This window comes from Mobula birostris, chromosome 10 (genome assembly GCF_030028105.1).
Source record: "Mobula birostris isolate sMobBir1 chromosome 10, sMobBir1.hap1, whole genome shotgun sequence".
NCBI classification, from domain to species: domain Eukaryota; kingdom Metazoa; phylum Chordata; class Chondrichthyes; order Myliobatiformes; family Myliobatidae; genus Mobula; species Mobula birostris.
The window spans coordinates 118869286-118883855 of NC_092379.1; the positions used below are offsets into that span (position 1 = coordinate 118869286).

General features: G+C 37.7%; 1 protein-coding gene across 1 annotated transcript in view; it reads right to left on the reverse strand.

Annotated features, from left to right (window-relative positions):
* Positions 1–14570, reverse strand: part of LOC140204280 (zinc finger MYM-type protein 3-like) — a 108039-nt gene that overhangs the window by 30221 nt on the left and 63248 nt on the right. Inside the window, exons 7-13 of the mRNA XM_072270864.1 lie at positions 13877–14089; positions 10174–10324; positions 9157–9272; positions 7886–7972; positions 7176–7326; positions 3962–4134; positions 1263–1428 (exon numbers count right to left, since the gene is read on the reverse strand). Coding sequence (XP_072126965.1) covers positions 1263–1428; positions 3962–4134; positions 7176–7326; positions 7886–7972; positions 9157–9272; positions 10174–10324; positions 13877–14089 — 1057 coding nt within the window. The remainder of the gene's footprint in view (positions 1–1262; positions 1429–3961; positions 4135–7175; positions 7327–7885; positions 7973–9156; positions 9273–10173; positions 10325–13876; positions 14090–14570) is intronic.

Sequence of the window (14570 nt, forward strand, 5' to 3'; positions counted from 1 at the left end):
GCAAAACTCGCTGAAAGAGTGTGCAAAGAGCACTGCGAAACCCTCTGGTGAGCTTGGATCACTGATAACATTGTCACCAGAGCCAGAAGAATTCATGCTTCACAATATGAGTATATAATCAAGGATGATGCTTCAGTCAATAAATGCTGCATTCCGCATTTTAGATGAACACTGACTTGCCACAACAAAGATCCTTTGACACCATATGACAGGTAAGCAAATTCTATCATGAAGCGTATAATTAACCACAACCAGCTTTTGTTAAACACATTCATAGACTTGTTAGTTACCAAAAGAAAAACAGCTATTCCATGAAAGATCCTCTTTAAAAATAGGTTTTTTACAAAATGCCAAGATGAGTGCTGGGGAAGGATTCACTTTATATAATTATCAGCATTCATGCCTGAATTTCAAATCAAGTTGTCAACCATCAATCTACCACTAATGCAAAGCAAACCAAAGGTCTGTTGCATGGTCAAAGAAATAGGAATAAGTGTCATCACTGAACCACCCTAACATCTCTCAGCACTCAAAATAAAATTTTTAGTTACCTCCCCCACATCCTGCAAAACCAAACAATGCGCACATAAATTGCTAACTGAGAGAAGACAGGGAAGCAATTCTTAATAAGCAATGATAAAACAAACCATTTTTACTCAAATGGATATGCAGTGGATATTTCTGAAGAGGCAGGTGTAGAACTGAAATGAGCAAGTAGTGGCCAAGCTAACCATTCCTCAGAACAAGAGTGCAGGAGGGATAAAGATGTGCAGGGAATGTAATTAAGATAGCAATAAACTGAGAGATTTTGATCAAAATAATAAAAGCAAAGCTGCAGCAATTCATGAGATGATGAACACACAATTACTGGCTGCAATCCTGATAGTGCTCATCTCTTCGAAGTGAATGTACACTGTCAGGTTTATCATTACGTTACTCAGTTCAGGTTTGACTTTCATCTCGCACTCAGTAGTGAAAATGCTGAGAGACAATGCGCATATCACTAATGGGCCTCTATGGACAGTGTAAATGAATTACCTACAGTGACAAGTGTACAGAGATGCACAGATACAGTGAAGATCAGGTCTCCCAGCAAAGAACGGTCAAGCCGTCGCACCTCAATGGTTGCCGCGAAATGACTAATAGATCAACAGCTATTAAATCTGCGGTTAGCAAAGCACCGCTTGGTACTGCAGTGCAACTTGCTCTACTACTTTATCACGTCCACTGCCTACAACATGCGGCTTTCTCTCCCCACTTACTGTTGAGCAGACTTTCAGGTCCCTTCTGCGTCGCTAGATTGGGCTGGTTTTGCTGACTGTAGAAGCGCAAGAGGCACTGCTGGTTGCAGAAGTGTTTAATTTCCCCGCGCCAGTGTACCGTTTCCAGAAGCTTGCCCTGACGTTTGCAGGCATGGCATCTGGCTACCTGAAGGACACAGTGAACAATTAGGAAGCAGTCACCTTCCGCACCCAAACAAACATGTTGCACAAGGCAGGTCACAGCTGTTAACATGAAGCATGGAACGAGAAAGGGGCCGTTCAGTCCATCAAGCCTGTTCCTTCCAAAGACCGTGTACAACCTGCCCTCTCAAGGACTCTACCACGTACGTTCAGTGACTGGAGGGAAAGTTCTGCAAAATTTCTTCGCCCCCTCAAGAATAACAATGTCTCCACAAAATCTATCCACAATCAGTCAAACCTGGCCAGTTGTTCTTCGCAGTTGACAATTCCATGGTCCCAGGAGCATAGGAACCAGTGTTCCATGAAGCATTTGATGATCTGTGTCTGCACCTATCTCTAAAACCATAAATCGTATTTCTAGCCAGATACTTATCCAGCCATTTTTTTTAAATGGAGTTAATCGACATCATTAACTGCTTTTGCTAGGAGTTTGTTCCACAGATCCATTACTCTGTGAGGAAGGGGAGAAAGGTAAAATTTGTTTCCAAAGCTGAATGACAATACGGCAAAATTAAATGTCCTAAATACAACAATATCATCTGTAAGAAAACGTCCGTGCTTCTGCTTAAGAGTGGCTACATAATCCACGTTCACAATATGCCTGTGGAGAAACAGTGAAAGAAACATTTTTTTAAAAAACTGCCAAGATAACTAATGTTGGGATATGTAATATTAAAGAACAGATTTCATTTGAACGGAGTACAATGATAATTTTTTCTACTTTAATTCTTATATAAAATATATACAGACACTAATCATAGACCATGATGGCACAAAGGTAAATCATCAAAATCATTACTTTAATTTTCTGATTTTTCTGCCCCAGTCCATAAATTCCCAGAACCAACACTCAGGGTAAGTGCATCTTTACTAACCACTAGCCTCTTCAGCAGCCAAGAAGGAACTTACCTTGTCAATTATGGAAATACTTTTATAACTCAGCGGCCCATCAGCCCGACATTTTTAAGCCCATTTTCCATAAGATAGTTTCCTGATATTTCACCATATTTGCCAGTAATTCATCTCCCTTTTTAATATCTATTCACTTCTATTTTCAGAAATGCTCTGCATTCAATCCTTTTTGCAAGCACTGACCTATTTGCCGTTGTCTTCTAGTCTTAACTTCCCATTCCTGTTCTAAATTATTGATTATCCAATCAACATTGCTTATTTTATCACAGCCATCTAAATGAGCATAATTATACATTTTTCCTTCGCCTCTCCTCAAAATTGAAGTCTTTTTTTCTTAACCTAAATGCCCCTCAAATACCAAAAACAAAATAATTTTCTCCTTCTGTTTAAAGGGTCTGTATACACTCTTCTTGAATTTTTTTGCTCCCTACATCTCCCCCATGAAAAATTAGTACTTCACCTTTCTTTGCATTAGATCATATTGGACAAATATCGACCTAGTCCATAAATCTTTATCAATCAGACACTCTAATTTTATATCATCTAATCACCCTAAATATTGTAATTCCAATGTTTGCAGATTTCAAACGTTGGATGTAATTAATATTTGCACATACAATCTGGAGACTGGTCTGAAGAAAACATCAGTGACAGTTCTATTTCCACATCCTTTAACTTATTTTCCACACTGAAATTTGCTTTAACATCAAGAGGCCTCAATACATCTAGAACACACAAAACGCTGGAGGAACTCGGGTCAGGAAACATCTATGGAAAAGAATAAACAGTCGACGTTTCGGGCTGAGACCCTTCTTCAGGACATCTAGTTCATTTCAATACCAGAGCTCTTTGGAATTTAGATCAGAACTGCTGTTTCCTGAGACTCCCTCAGCAGTCTAGGATGCAATTCAACTGCACCATACCGAACAATAATCAACCTATTGGGAGATGGGAGGATGAAATCTTGCATGCTGGCCATGCAAAACTTTAACACTTTGGTCTAAAGGAAAAAACAAATACAACTACCATAACTTTACAATTCACCTAAATAACAGGGTGCAAAAAATAGAGTTGTTTACACAGATGAAAGCACTTTTCATTACACAAAAAAAAATCAGTTAACAAAAGATTAACTTAGTGTAGACATCCTAATTTCAACCACATTGTATTTTTTTTAATATTTAAAAAACTGAACATGCTTGGTTAACTATTCTGGCTTCAATCACTCTTCAAACTTCATACCTTATCAGTTCCAGCAGTAAGCAATGCCTTGCGTGGTATTAGCCACACAAAAGATGAAGGTACCATAGAAAACCTACAGAGTTTAAGGTAAGCATGTTGTTTTTTTTTCCTGGAGAAGTTACATGGTGTACTACATTTGAACATGGCAATACAAGGCTAGAAAGGGTGGAAATAAATTGACATCCACTACAATCTCACATTGATACTCAAAGAGTGATTATATACCACTAATCTATAGGTATAAAATCTTCAAGATCCTTTGCCCAAGAAAGGAAGAGAAAAAAAAAGAATGTGAGGGTGAATGCAAGAGCCAGAAAACTAATGATATGCAACTTCCTACTGACCTTGAAGTACCACAGTAGGTATTTGCTTTTGCATTCCTCCCCACAGAAATCCCATGTATTTCCATCCAGCTCTTTGGTCACTCCCCTCTGACAGGTCTGGGAACAGTAAGCACACGTGATGCAGCACAAGCCCAGGTTTTTGGTAAAGTCCTGCTTATAAAGAAGCACACAACCTGCAGACAATGCACACGAAGAAAGAAAATTAAAGCATGTCAAGAAGGCTGCAGCAAACCTACCAATACCTAGAAGAACCAAGCACCCAGTTTTTGCAAAGATATAGCCCTTCCCCAAAGTTAACCTGTTACTTCCCAACTATATCCTCTTGAAGTGTGCATCACCTTTGCAGAGCCTAGAAAGCCCACTCCCGAAGGCACCACAAAGCTGAAAATTAGAATGCAAATAAGAAAAACATACAGCACTTGCAAAGCAAAAGGTGAACCCAGGCAATGGTTGAATTACAATAGTTGCCCAAAGAGATGCCACCTGTACCATAATGGAACACTTAGCTCTAGAACACAATGTGTGCTTTCATACTAATAATATCAGAGTACTCTGCAGACAAGACAACATGGCAGTTAGGATGGGAACTATATCCATTGGTACAAGCAAAAACTAATTTACCCAGCTGGTAGGAGCAAATCCAATTGCCTAACTAAAAGGCAGCTACTATATTCTACAAGCTTTTCTATCAAAATTTTGCTACAACCATTAATATTTGCACATCTTTGTATGAATAATGGGTGCCTTCTATAATTTAATACATGCCCTGTCACATCTTATGGTATTCAATACTACCTATTTGCATCATGATGATGGCATTTTCTAACAAATGGTCACACTTTGTTTCCCAAAACCCAAACATTGCTCGAGTGCAGTGGACTATTTCAAATACCACAGCATTGCAAGTGGAGGATTTCGTTATGACACTGAAATTACTGACCACACATTTTTATTAAACCACTAGTATGTATCTGATTTTTCACACCAAGATGAGCAAAAAGATTTATAGCTAATTTAAATAGCCCATTGCGGTTCACCTTGAAATTGTATGTCTCTTTAACTTAAACATATTATTAGTTTTAAAAGCTACATATTTGAACCAACTTCAGATTGTTAGTTTTGTTGTATTTAAGTGCAAGTTAAGATGGTTCAAAAAACTAATGAAGCCTCATGTACAAAAGTGTCATATAAACTTTATACTTTATTTGTGCTGATCTCTTCCAGCAATAGCAATACAAAAATTGCTTTCTCTGGGAGAGGAGGGCTGTTAAAATTGATAGAAGCACAGCTGATCTTTTGTATCCAAAATAAGTTCACACAGAAACACAGCAAAAAAAAGCCATGTTGGCTAATTTACAAATTACTCTCATCCACGAGTGGAGAAACATCAACTTCCTTTTTCCAAGACTATCCAATATTAATTCACTAACAGAAACCAGAACTTCCTATCAACTCAAACTCCCCACACCCATCAATGCAATGTGTTGAGATAGCAGAAGAGGATTCCACCATGAACAAACTGTAAACTTATCCATCAAAACCTGAATGAACTTCAGAGCTGAGGGGATAAAAATCAGCCAGGGATCAATGCCTTCAAAAAAATAAAGGAATAAAAGAAAATAAAGGATTTTTTTTTTTTAAAAAGCTGACGAAGGACAGGTTTGTTTTGAAGCCAGAAAAATATGGCTTAATGGGAGACCGGTTGCAAACATCAGAGAGCTTTGGGAAAAGAAAACAAAACTCTTTAAAAGTTATCCCAGGTGCAACACCATACTTAGTTAAAAAGAATTCATTTGCCATTCTAGTTTAGTATAGTTAACTGGTATAGGTTGTCACATGTACAGAGATACACTCAAAAATATTATTCTGCTTTGCATCCATACAAATAAGCACTGTGAAAATTAGGGGAGACTTGGTTTGCTGTACAATTTGGGCAAATGAGTTCAGAAAGCTAGAAGTAATGCACTTGAAAAACTGGTGAAATAATAGATATTGAGGTAACAAAAGAGATGGATGGGTTTTCTGCTGGGTCACTTTAGGCAGGAATGGACATGCAAAATCTTACTGTAGGCAAATATATATGCTCTGAATCACAGCACTGGGCAGTATATGATGCCACTGTCTTAGGAAAAACAGACCTAACATTAGTGTGGAGGACCTGGCCAATGAAGCAGAGGAAATGGGTAAGGGCAGCATGATTACTCATATTAAATGCCTTACTGAATGCCCAAAAGGGAAAGATAATGAATAGTAATTATAAAGAGAGTAAAAGGTGACATTAGACAGAAAAAATTTCAGGCAGGGTATAACTCTGAAATTTAAAGGCCTTGGGCAGCAAAAAGGTTGCCGGTTCATTGCTAGTTGTGAATAGTGTGTTTTGGATTGAGGTAATGACAGTTATTTTTAAAGAGTTAGTGGCTGCAGAAAGGGACTTTCTTCAATTCATCTAGAATGGAGCCTTTGAAGGCGTCATTGACTATCTAGATCGGAGTGGAAGGATCATGGAAACTAAAGTAATTCTAACTGACAGAACCTGAGTTGAGAGCAAAATAGAGGGAAAATAGCGGGAAACTATAGACTAAAAATGGATCAGGGGTAGTGAGGTGGAGGTGAAGAGGAAGAGAACCTTGCGGTAAAGGCCACTGGACAATTGCTTCCAAATTACAATGAGGTCATCATACTTAATATTGAATATATTAATTTAAGACAGCTATCAGACATTCACTAACATCTCCTTGTTCTGCAAGCGTGTCTGGGCCAACAAGAAAATGAAATTCTCCACAACGAAACTTAGTATACAGTAATACCACATTATGGGGATTACGTTCCAGTAAATCAATTCTACAAAATATTTGTTAATGACGGCAATATTTAAAAGATACAAAATTATTTTAAAAAACAGAATAACATGCAGCAACGGAAGTTAAGCTTTAGGATGGACTTCATCATAATGGTTTTCTTAATATATGGGACTTATTAATGTGAAGTATTAGGGTATTCAAAGTTTTGAGCAATAATCACTCCAATTGACAGCAAAAGTAAGAGATATAGTGGGGATATAGACACTCAAGAATAAAGAAGAGGATCCATAATGGATAATATTATAAATAACACCATCTTAGTTGTGGTTTTTGGAGGCTTCACCTCTTGTGTCACAACAGATCCAATAATCCTGCATCTGCAACAGATCTGCTTTGTTACTTGAGGTTCATACCTTCACTACAGAAATTCTTCTCTACTCCTGAAAATTTAATCTTCTCATGCAGAATCTTCTCCTGTTTGCAATATTCACAGACCGAAACAACACCATGTAGTCTCTTGTAATCTTCACAGCATACTTTGCAACAAAACTGACGAACGCTTCCCTAGAAAGAAGTGCCCAAATATCAATGTTTTAAAAATCTTTCTCTATTAAGCAGCTGGCAACAAAAATGTTAAAAGTTAGTAAAATTAGACTTCTGAATGATTTTTCTATAGTGGCCAACAACCAAAGAGAACAAACGAACAGTGAAACGTAATTCCAAGAGTGGGAGCCAAATACAGAATCACAGGATTGCAAAAATGGCCTTTGCTATTTTCTATTAAATATTATAAAATTTGCATTAAAAGCTTTTTTAATACCTACAGAGCATTTTGGTTGTCAGTCTCATCATAGAAGCCCTTACGTAATTCCCATTTCCTCAGCTTAACATTACCCTCTCCTCCACAAAATCCACTTTCACTTTATAATCATCACCAGAATACTTCAACCAAACCTCAGCTTTCTGAATCAAAACACTTTCCACCACAACTGAAGTACTTGGCAAAATGAAACTTGGCTAATTGGAATGCCGCTACCAAACCATAAACAGATGATCGACTTATTAGTCTTTTTCTCCTACTCTACATGTTCATGGAGTGTGTAATCATTTCACAATGCCTTACCTGCCAGTCCAGTATTTCTGGTTTCCCACTGAAAATATTGTGACAATAGGTGCAACTAAGTTGGATGCTGCCTTCAGGACTTGATTGCTGCAAGAATAAAATTTCAAAATTAACTGAAAAATAGTGGATAGGTACTCTTAGGGATGGAATCCAAGATCCATGTGCAGCTGCTCAATTCAAGGGTTAAAACATATCTGAAATTCATCCCTCAAGGTCAATCACAACCATAAACAATTACTACAATATTTCTACCAGCTGCAATACAATCCCACATTGGTCAGCTATGCCTTTCCACCTGTTTCTGTGACTCCATGGTTTGTACATCCCTCTCCATCCCCAGACACTTTATCCTGGAACCTCTTGTCACCACCGTCCGAGGACCCAAACAACCCCTGCAGACGAGGAACAGATTCACATGCACCTCCACCTTCTTCAGTTGCACTTGGTGTTCTCAAGATGACCTTTTCTACACCAGCGAGACCAGGTGTAGTCTAGATGTCTACTTTGCAGAGTAACTGTGCTCTGTCAACAATGACTATCCTGAGCTACCAGTACTCTGCTCTCTATTCATACACCAATCTATAGTTGCTCAGCCTCTTCCAGTGCCAAGGCAAATGCGATGTTAGCATTCATTTCAAAGAGGACTAGAATATGAAAGCAAGGGTGTAATCTTGAGGTTTTATAAAGCACTGGTGAGGCCTCACTTGAGTACTGGGAGTAGTTTTGGGCCTTTTACCTTAGAAGGGATGTGTTGATAATGGAGAGGGTTCAAAGGAGGTTCACAAAAATGAGTTCAGGATTGAAAGGCTCGTCATATGAAGAGCGCATGATGGCTCTGGGCCTGGAATTCAGAAGAATGAGAGGTGACCTAATTGAAACCTACAGAATGTTGAAAGGCCTCGATAGAGTGGATGTGGAGAGTATGTTTCCTATGATCACCAAAGACTCGATGGGCCAAATGGCCTTATTCCGAACCTATATCTCAGGATCTTATGGAACCCTTACTAAACAGCACTTCAATCTTTTTAATGCCTTACAATATACTGTATTTTCTCTAGGAGGAAGCTTGTGGAAATGGAAGAAATTATAAAGTCTGTATAACTAGCTGCCTGTTCCTGTTGTCAGTTGAAATAAAGGGAACAATAAATTATTGCAATTAAGGTTTAACTAAGATTACTTACCCCACATCACTTGCAAAGCAAACTTCAGTCTGATTAATAATTACACCATAATGAAACTAAAAAAAAAAAAATTATTTATAGAAAACTTACCTGAAAATTAGTCCAACAGTTGGGGCTGCAAAACTGATGCACAACTCGGTCGGTCATGTTATAATAAACCTGCTCTGGAAGATTCTTTTTACAAAATCTGCATTTTGTCTTGGGTCCTGTCAATAAAATGAAACATCCACTGTTCACATTTGCTCACCATTAGACAGTAAAAAGAATTACTGCTCAGTTAATTCAAAAAGTGCAGGTTCAAATGTGAGAGCAAGTATAAATAGCTCATGGTTACTCATCATCCATTTACATGTACATTTAAGTAGAAAACACTGGACAGTATTAAAATATGAACAATTTACTGTGATTATCTCCATTCAACTGTCTTTGTAATCTCAGTGCTATACTTTTAAATGTAGATGAACTACCAGACATGCCCATGTATGTCTCAGCTAAAGAATATAAAAGCCACTTACTCTCAGCCAGACTGCCTCAACCAGCAGCACGCTTGTATAAACAAGCTTAGTGCCAACAGAGAAAGCACTAGAGGGTGATTAATACAATAACTTTCGTTCTGCCGCACCAAAAAAGCTTATGAAACACCACCTAATATTAGCTGTTAAGAGATGCTTCATACCAAACAGAAATGAGCCAGCTAAAGACAATTCAGCATTCTGAACAGAATGCATTTACCAGAATCACTGGTTTATGACAGCAAACAAAAAGCCTTCCTAATTTCACACCAATCCCTGCACTCAGCTAGTGGACATTAGCCCCACAAGCTGTTCATAAAGGCAAACTAGATTTCTGACACACATTTCTAAAACGGCGTAAAAGGCTGACTGGGTTTCTTGTTTATCAAGGATTCTGACTAATGTCATGAATACTAAACTATTCATGACATTATCTCTTGTATCACAATGGGCTACATCTATCCATCCTTTGTTTCAGTCAAACAAGCTTACGCCTTTTTCATATCCTACAATGCTCAATGCAACACAGTTAGAAAGCCATTTCACTTAATAGCAAATAGCAGAGCACAAGACAGAAATTTTAAACCATTCATACCTATTGTTCCAGATTGTTTCACTTTGTATGAGGTGATGCAACACAATGAACAGAAGAAGCCCATCTTCCCAGTGGTATCCACGTTTGCTATCATATCGAAGTTCTTACCCAAAGTCTTGCACCAAGCACACGGAAGTACTTTAGTGTTTTTCTGAGTAGTGGAGAGATAGAAACATATTATAAATAATTGAGCTTCAGAAATAATTACAAAATGAAATGAGACATTAATGTCTGTTTAATTGTTATACGACAGCACAGACATATGCCATTGAGGAACTGGGTGGCCATTTGGACTTCTTCCAACATCCCAGTGACATGCACGTTGATAGACTACTTAACCTCTGTACACTGTCCCGAATGCATAGGAAAGTGGTAGAATTTGCAGGGAATAAGGAAAGATTCAAATAGAATTCATGTACAATTGGCTGAACGTAGATGATTTGTTTTTAGCAGTCTCGCTGAGGATATTTCCATGTTGTATGACTCTATTTATGCTAGCACCACAAAAAGTTTAAATATAATTTCTTGGTATAACTAGAATGAACATTAAACATCCTACAACAGATAATAGGTACTCTAGGCGCAGCCCAGAAAACAACTGTTTAATTCTATAGATGTTTGCATAAGAAAGAGTGGGATAAAAGCAGACTTAACAATAATTTTCTAATGGTATTTTGGATACACACCCAAAGCAGAAATCCTGCAAGTAGTGCAAATGAGCAGGGGAGTGGAACCAAGTGAAAGGCTCATTCAAGGAAGTAGTATACAATGAGTAAATTGTTTAAGTGCTGCATCATTCCAAGATCACCCATCTCATTAATTGAAGCAACAATTAAAAATACGCACATATAAACGACAAATGAAAACGATTTTTAGAAGAATTTATACACCTTATAGTCTCCAAACAATTGATACTAGAACGTACAATCATCACAGCGATATTTGATTCTGCGCTTCCCACTCCCTGGATTACAAATCGATAGTAAATATGAAAAATTTAAATCATAAATCATAAATAGAAAATAGAAAAATGGAGAGTAAAGGCAGTGCGAAAAAAAAACCCAGAGGCAGGTCCGGATATTTGGAGGGTATGGCCCAGATCCGGGTCCGGATCCGTTCAGCAGTCTTATCACAGTTGGAAAGAAGCTGTTCCCAAATCTGGCTAATACCTATCTTACAATAACTAATACCTATTTTAAGACCATAAGACATAGGAGCAGAATCAGACCATGGAGTCTCTCCACCATTCCATCACGGCTGATTTACTATCGCTTTACTCTTACTAAACAAGAACCCATCAATTTCTAGTTTAAATATACCCAGTTGTTTGGCCACCACAGCCCTCTAGCTAAAGAAATTCCTTCTCATCTGTGTTCCAAAGTGACGTCCTTGTATTCTGAGGCAGTGCCCTCTGGTCCTAGACTCGCCTACGATTCGAAACATCTTCTCCATATCCACTCTATCGAGACCTTTGAATATTCAAAAGGTTTCATGAGATCCCCTCATCTTCTAAACTCCAGCGTGTTCAGGACCAGACCCACCAAACACTCCTCATACATTAATTAACCCTTTCACTCCCGATATCATTCTCATGAACCTCCTCTGGACCCTGTCAACACCAGCACTTACTTTCTTTAATAACAGGCCCAAAGCTACTCACAATATTCCAAGTGTGGACTGAATAACATTTTACTGAAAAGAATTTTATCACTTAGTACAGGATTCAAGATCTCTGACTGTACTTTTGCAACTACTCTTGAGTTCACCATTAAACAGCAATAAAGCTGGTGCAAACATCTATATTCATGAGGATGGGATAACAAACTAGACCACTGATAATCAATTTCAAAAGTGGAAATGGGTAACTTGTTTCCAGATTGCTGCCCAAACTAATCCATAGATAAAAGGGATACACAACTGAATAAACACCTTGCGCTTCCATGACACAAAATAGTTTCTGCATACATACCAGGAAGACAGAAAAATTAAAAAGTAGAAATGATGCTGGGATTAAGACTGCAGGAAGATCAAGAGATGGATCAGTGAGGTTCAGCCACAGAAGAAACTGAAGTAGCAAATCAAGGCTTTAATGAATTTGGACCCAGGAGGGATGAACAAGCATGGAGTCATAATTTATGAAGACTTAGTGCCAGGGACAAAGTATTTTGAATAGTTAAATTCATGAAGGTGTAGGATAGAAAACCAATCACCAGTGACAAAAAATATGAATGAAGGAAACAACAGAACTGTTGAAGCAAAGTCAAGAACAAAATGCTTTGAAAGCTTGTCACTGTGAGAAGATGGTGGATAAAACTGATATTACCAAGATGGCTTCAGAAACATATCAAAGATGAGAGTAGGCTCTTCACCATATTAAAATGATTCAGACAAATGCAAAGTAGGAAAGCAAAGGAATATTGATTATCTGAGACAGGTATTGGAGTAGTGAAATTCAATTTGACCAGATGAGTGTCACTGAACGAAAGGGCAGGGTGGTACACCAATCATTACAAATGATACTGTAAAAGATGTGATGCATTTCAAGAACATTTCGCAAGACAGGTTCTTGTGAAGTCGTGAAAAAGTCTAGTTTTATTTTAAGAGGCAAAGCATTATGGTCAGTCAGCATTATTACCCAAAAATTTGTAACACTTTGGCCGCATTGTATGAAAGTAGTTCTTCCTTATAGAGGTCAATACAAATGGAATCAGGGCACATGCATCCTTTAGAATTACAGTAACAGCTTGCTTCTATTTTCACCAGTTTTTTTTTTGTTTGGTGCTTCAGCATCTTCCAAAAACATGACCAGGACTGGGAACATCAATACAAATGAGAATAATTTTCAAACTTGTGCTACAATACTAACACACCAGGGAAAATCTACAGATGTTCAAGACTGGACGAAACTTGCCAAGGGCGCAAAATACATCAGAAACACCCATTATCAGATAGTGGTACTGCTAATGAATGGTCTACTTACAAATAACTGAACAATGAGAGATTACATTATCTTGAAATCTAAACAGCAATTTGTGCCATCAGCTTTTAATACAATGCTAAAGCTCCAATTACACACAATTTTTTTCCTCTTTACAAATGCTGATTTTTTCATCAATAGGATTTTACATTTCAACCATTAACATTGGTTCAATAAGGAAGTGAGAAATGAAAGAAAAATCTGGGGGGGGGGGGGGGAGAGAGAGAGAGAAAAAAAATCAGGTCCCAAACCATCAGTTAAAACATTGTGCATGCGACATATCAACATGTAAGCATAAAATCTGGACGAAAGCAATAGAGGAAGGTAGCTGGAACACTATCAAGAGTTCAGTTTTAAAAAATAACCTATCATTCATATTCCTGCTGCAATATTATTTCAAGAATAGGTAACTCTATCATGCCTATGCTAGATCTGTTGTCTCAATTATCAGCATGAAAACAGACCTGTTTGGAATTTAATTATTTCATGATTCATTCCTCAGTGAAATGTTTTGAAAAGCTCGTAAGGAAAAATTACTACATAAATGTAATTTTTCTCTTCTGTCATATCAGTGGCTTCTGAACTTCAAGGAAGCCTGGAAGCAGACAGTTGCCTGCCTGCTGCCCAAATTAGAAAAATAATTTAGTACAGAAAGAAATAAGTACACATCTTTTTTTGGGAAAAGTGAAAAGGACGTCAGTAACGTACAGAAAATAACAAGATTACCTTTTTATACATATTCAAACAGCCTGTGTTGCAGAACCTCCTTTGTTGGCCTTCATGATATAGGTACTGAAGCATAAATCCTCGGTTATAAAAGTAAACTCCACAGTTATCACAACAGTTAGTTTTCAAGCCATTACTTGCTCTGAACTTGCTGAAACATGCATTGCTGCACAGCCGATGTACCACATTTCCATTACTGACTTCATGTAGAATCTAAAAACAATAGCATGCAGGTTAATGCAACATGAAAATGTCATGGGGCTGGTATATTACAATCCTGACAGCAAAGCTTCTTATCACTCATTGCCTTTGGCAGCACTTACCAGTCGTGCCTTGGGACCTGAGCACTCACGATTTACTTGGGATCACTTTGCCACTAAGTATTCCAGAGAATTTTACTTTTGTTAACAAGTGTTAACATTGTTTAATAATGTGAATAATAGGCCAATTGTTCTACACTACTAAATATCCACACTTCAGCAAACAAAGATAGATAGGTTTAAAGTTACTAAACTAGGTTTAAAAAAAAAGCAGCAGATCCATAAAAAACCCAAGTTTCTACATTCTACATTCAACTAAATTACGCTTATACCACTCAAAAAATTTTTTACAGCATGTTCAATTCATTATACTATTGGGAAACAACATATGAAAATGCATATTTCATGTGGTGGCTGAAGTCAATTAGTGACAT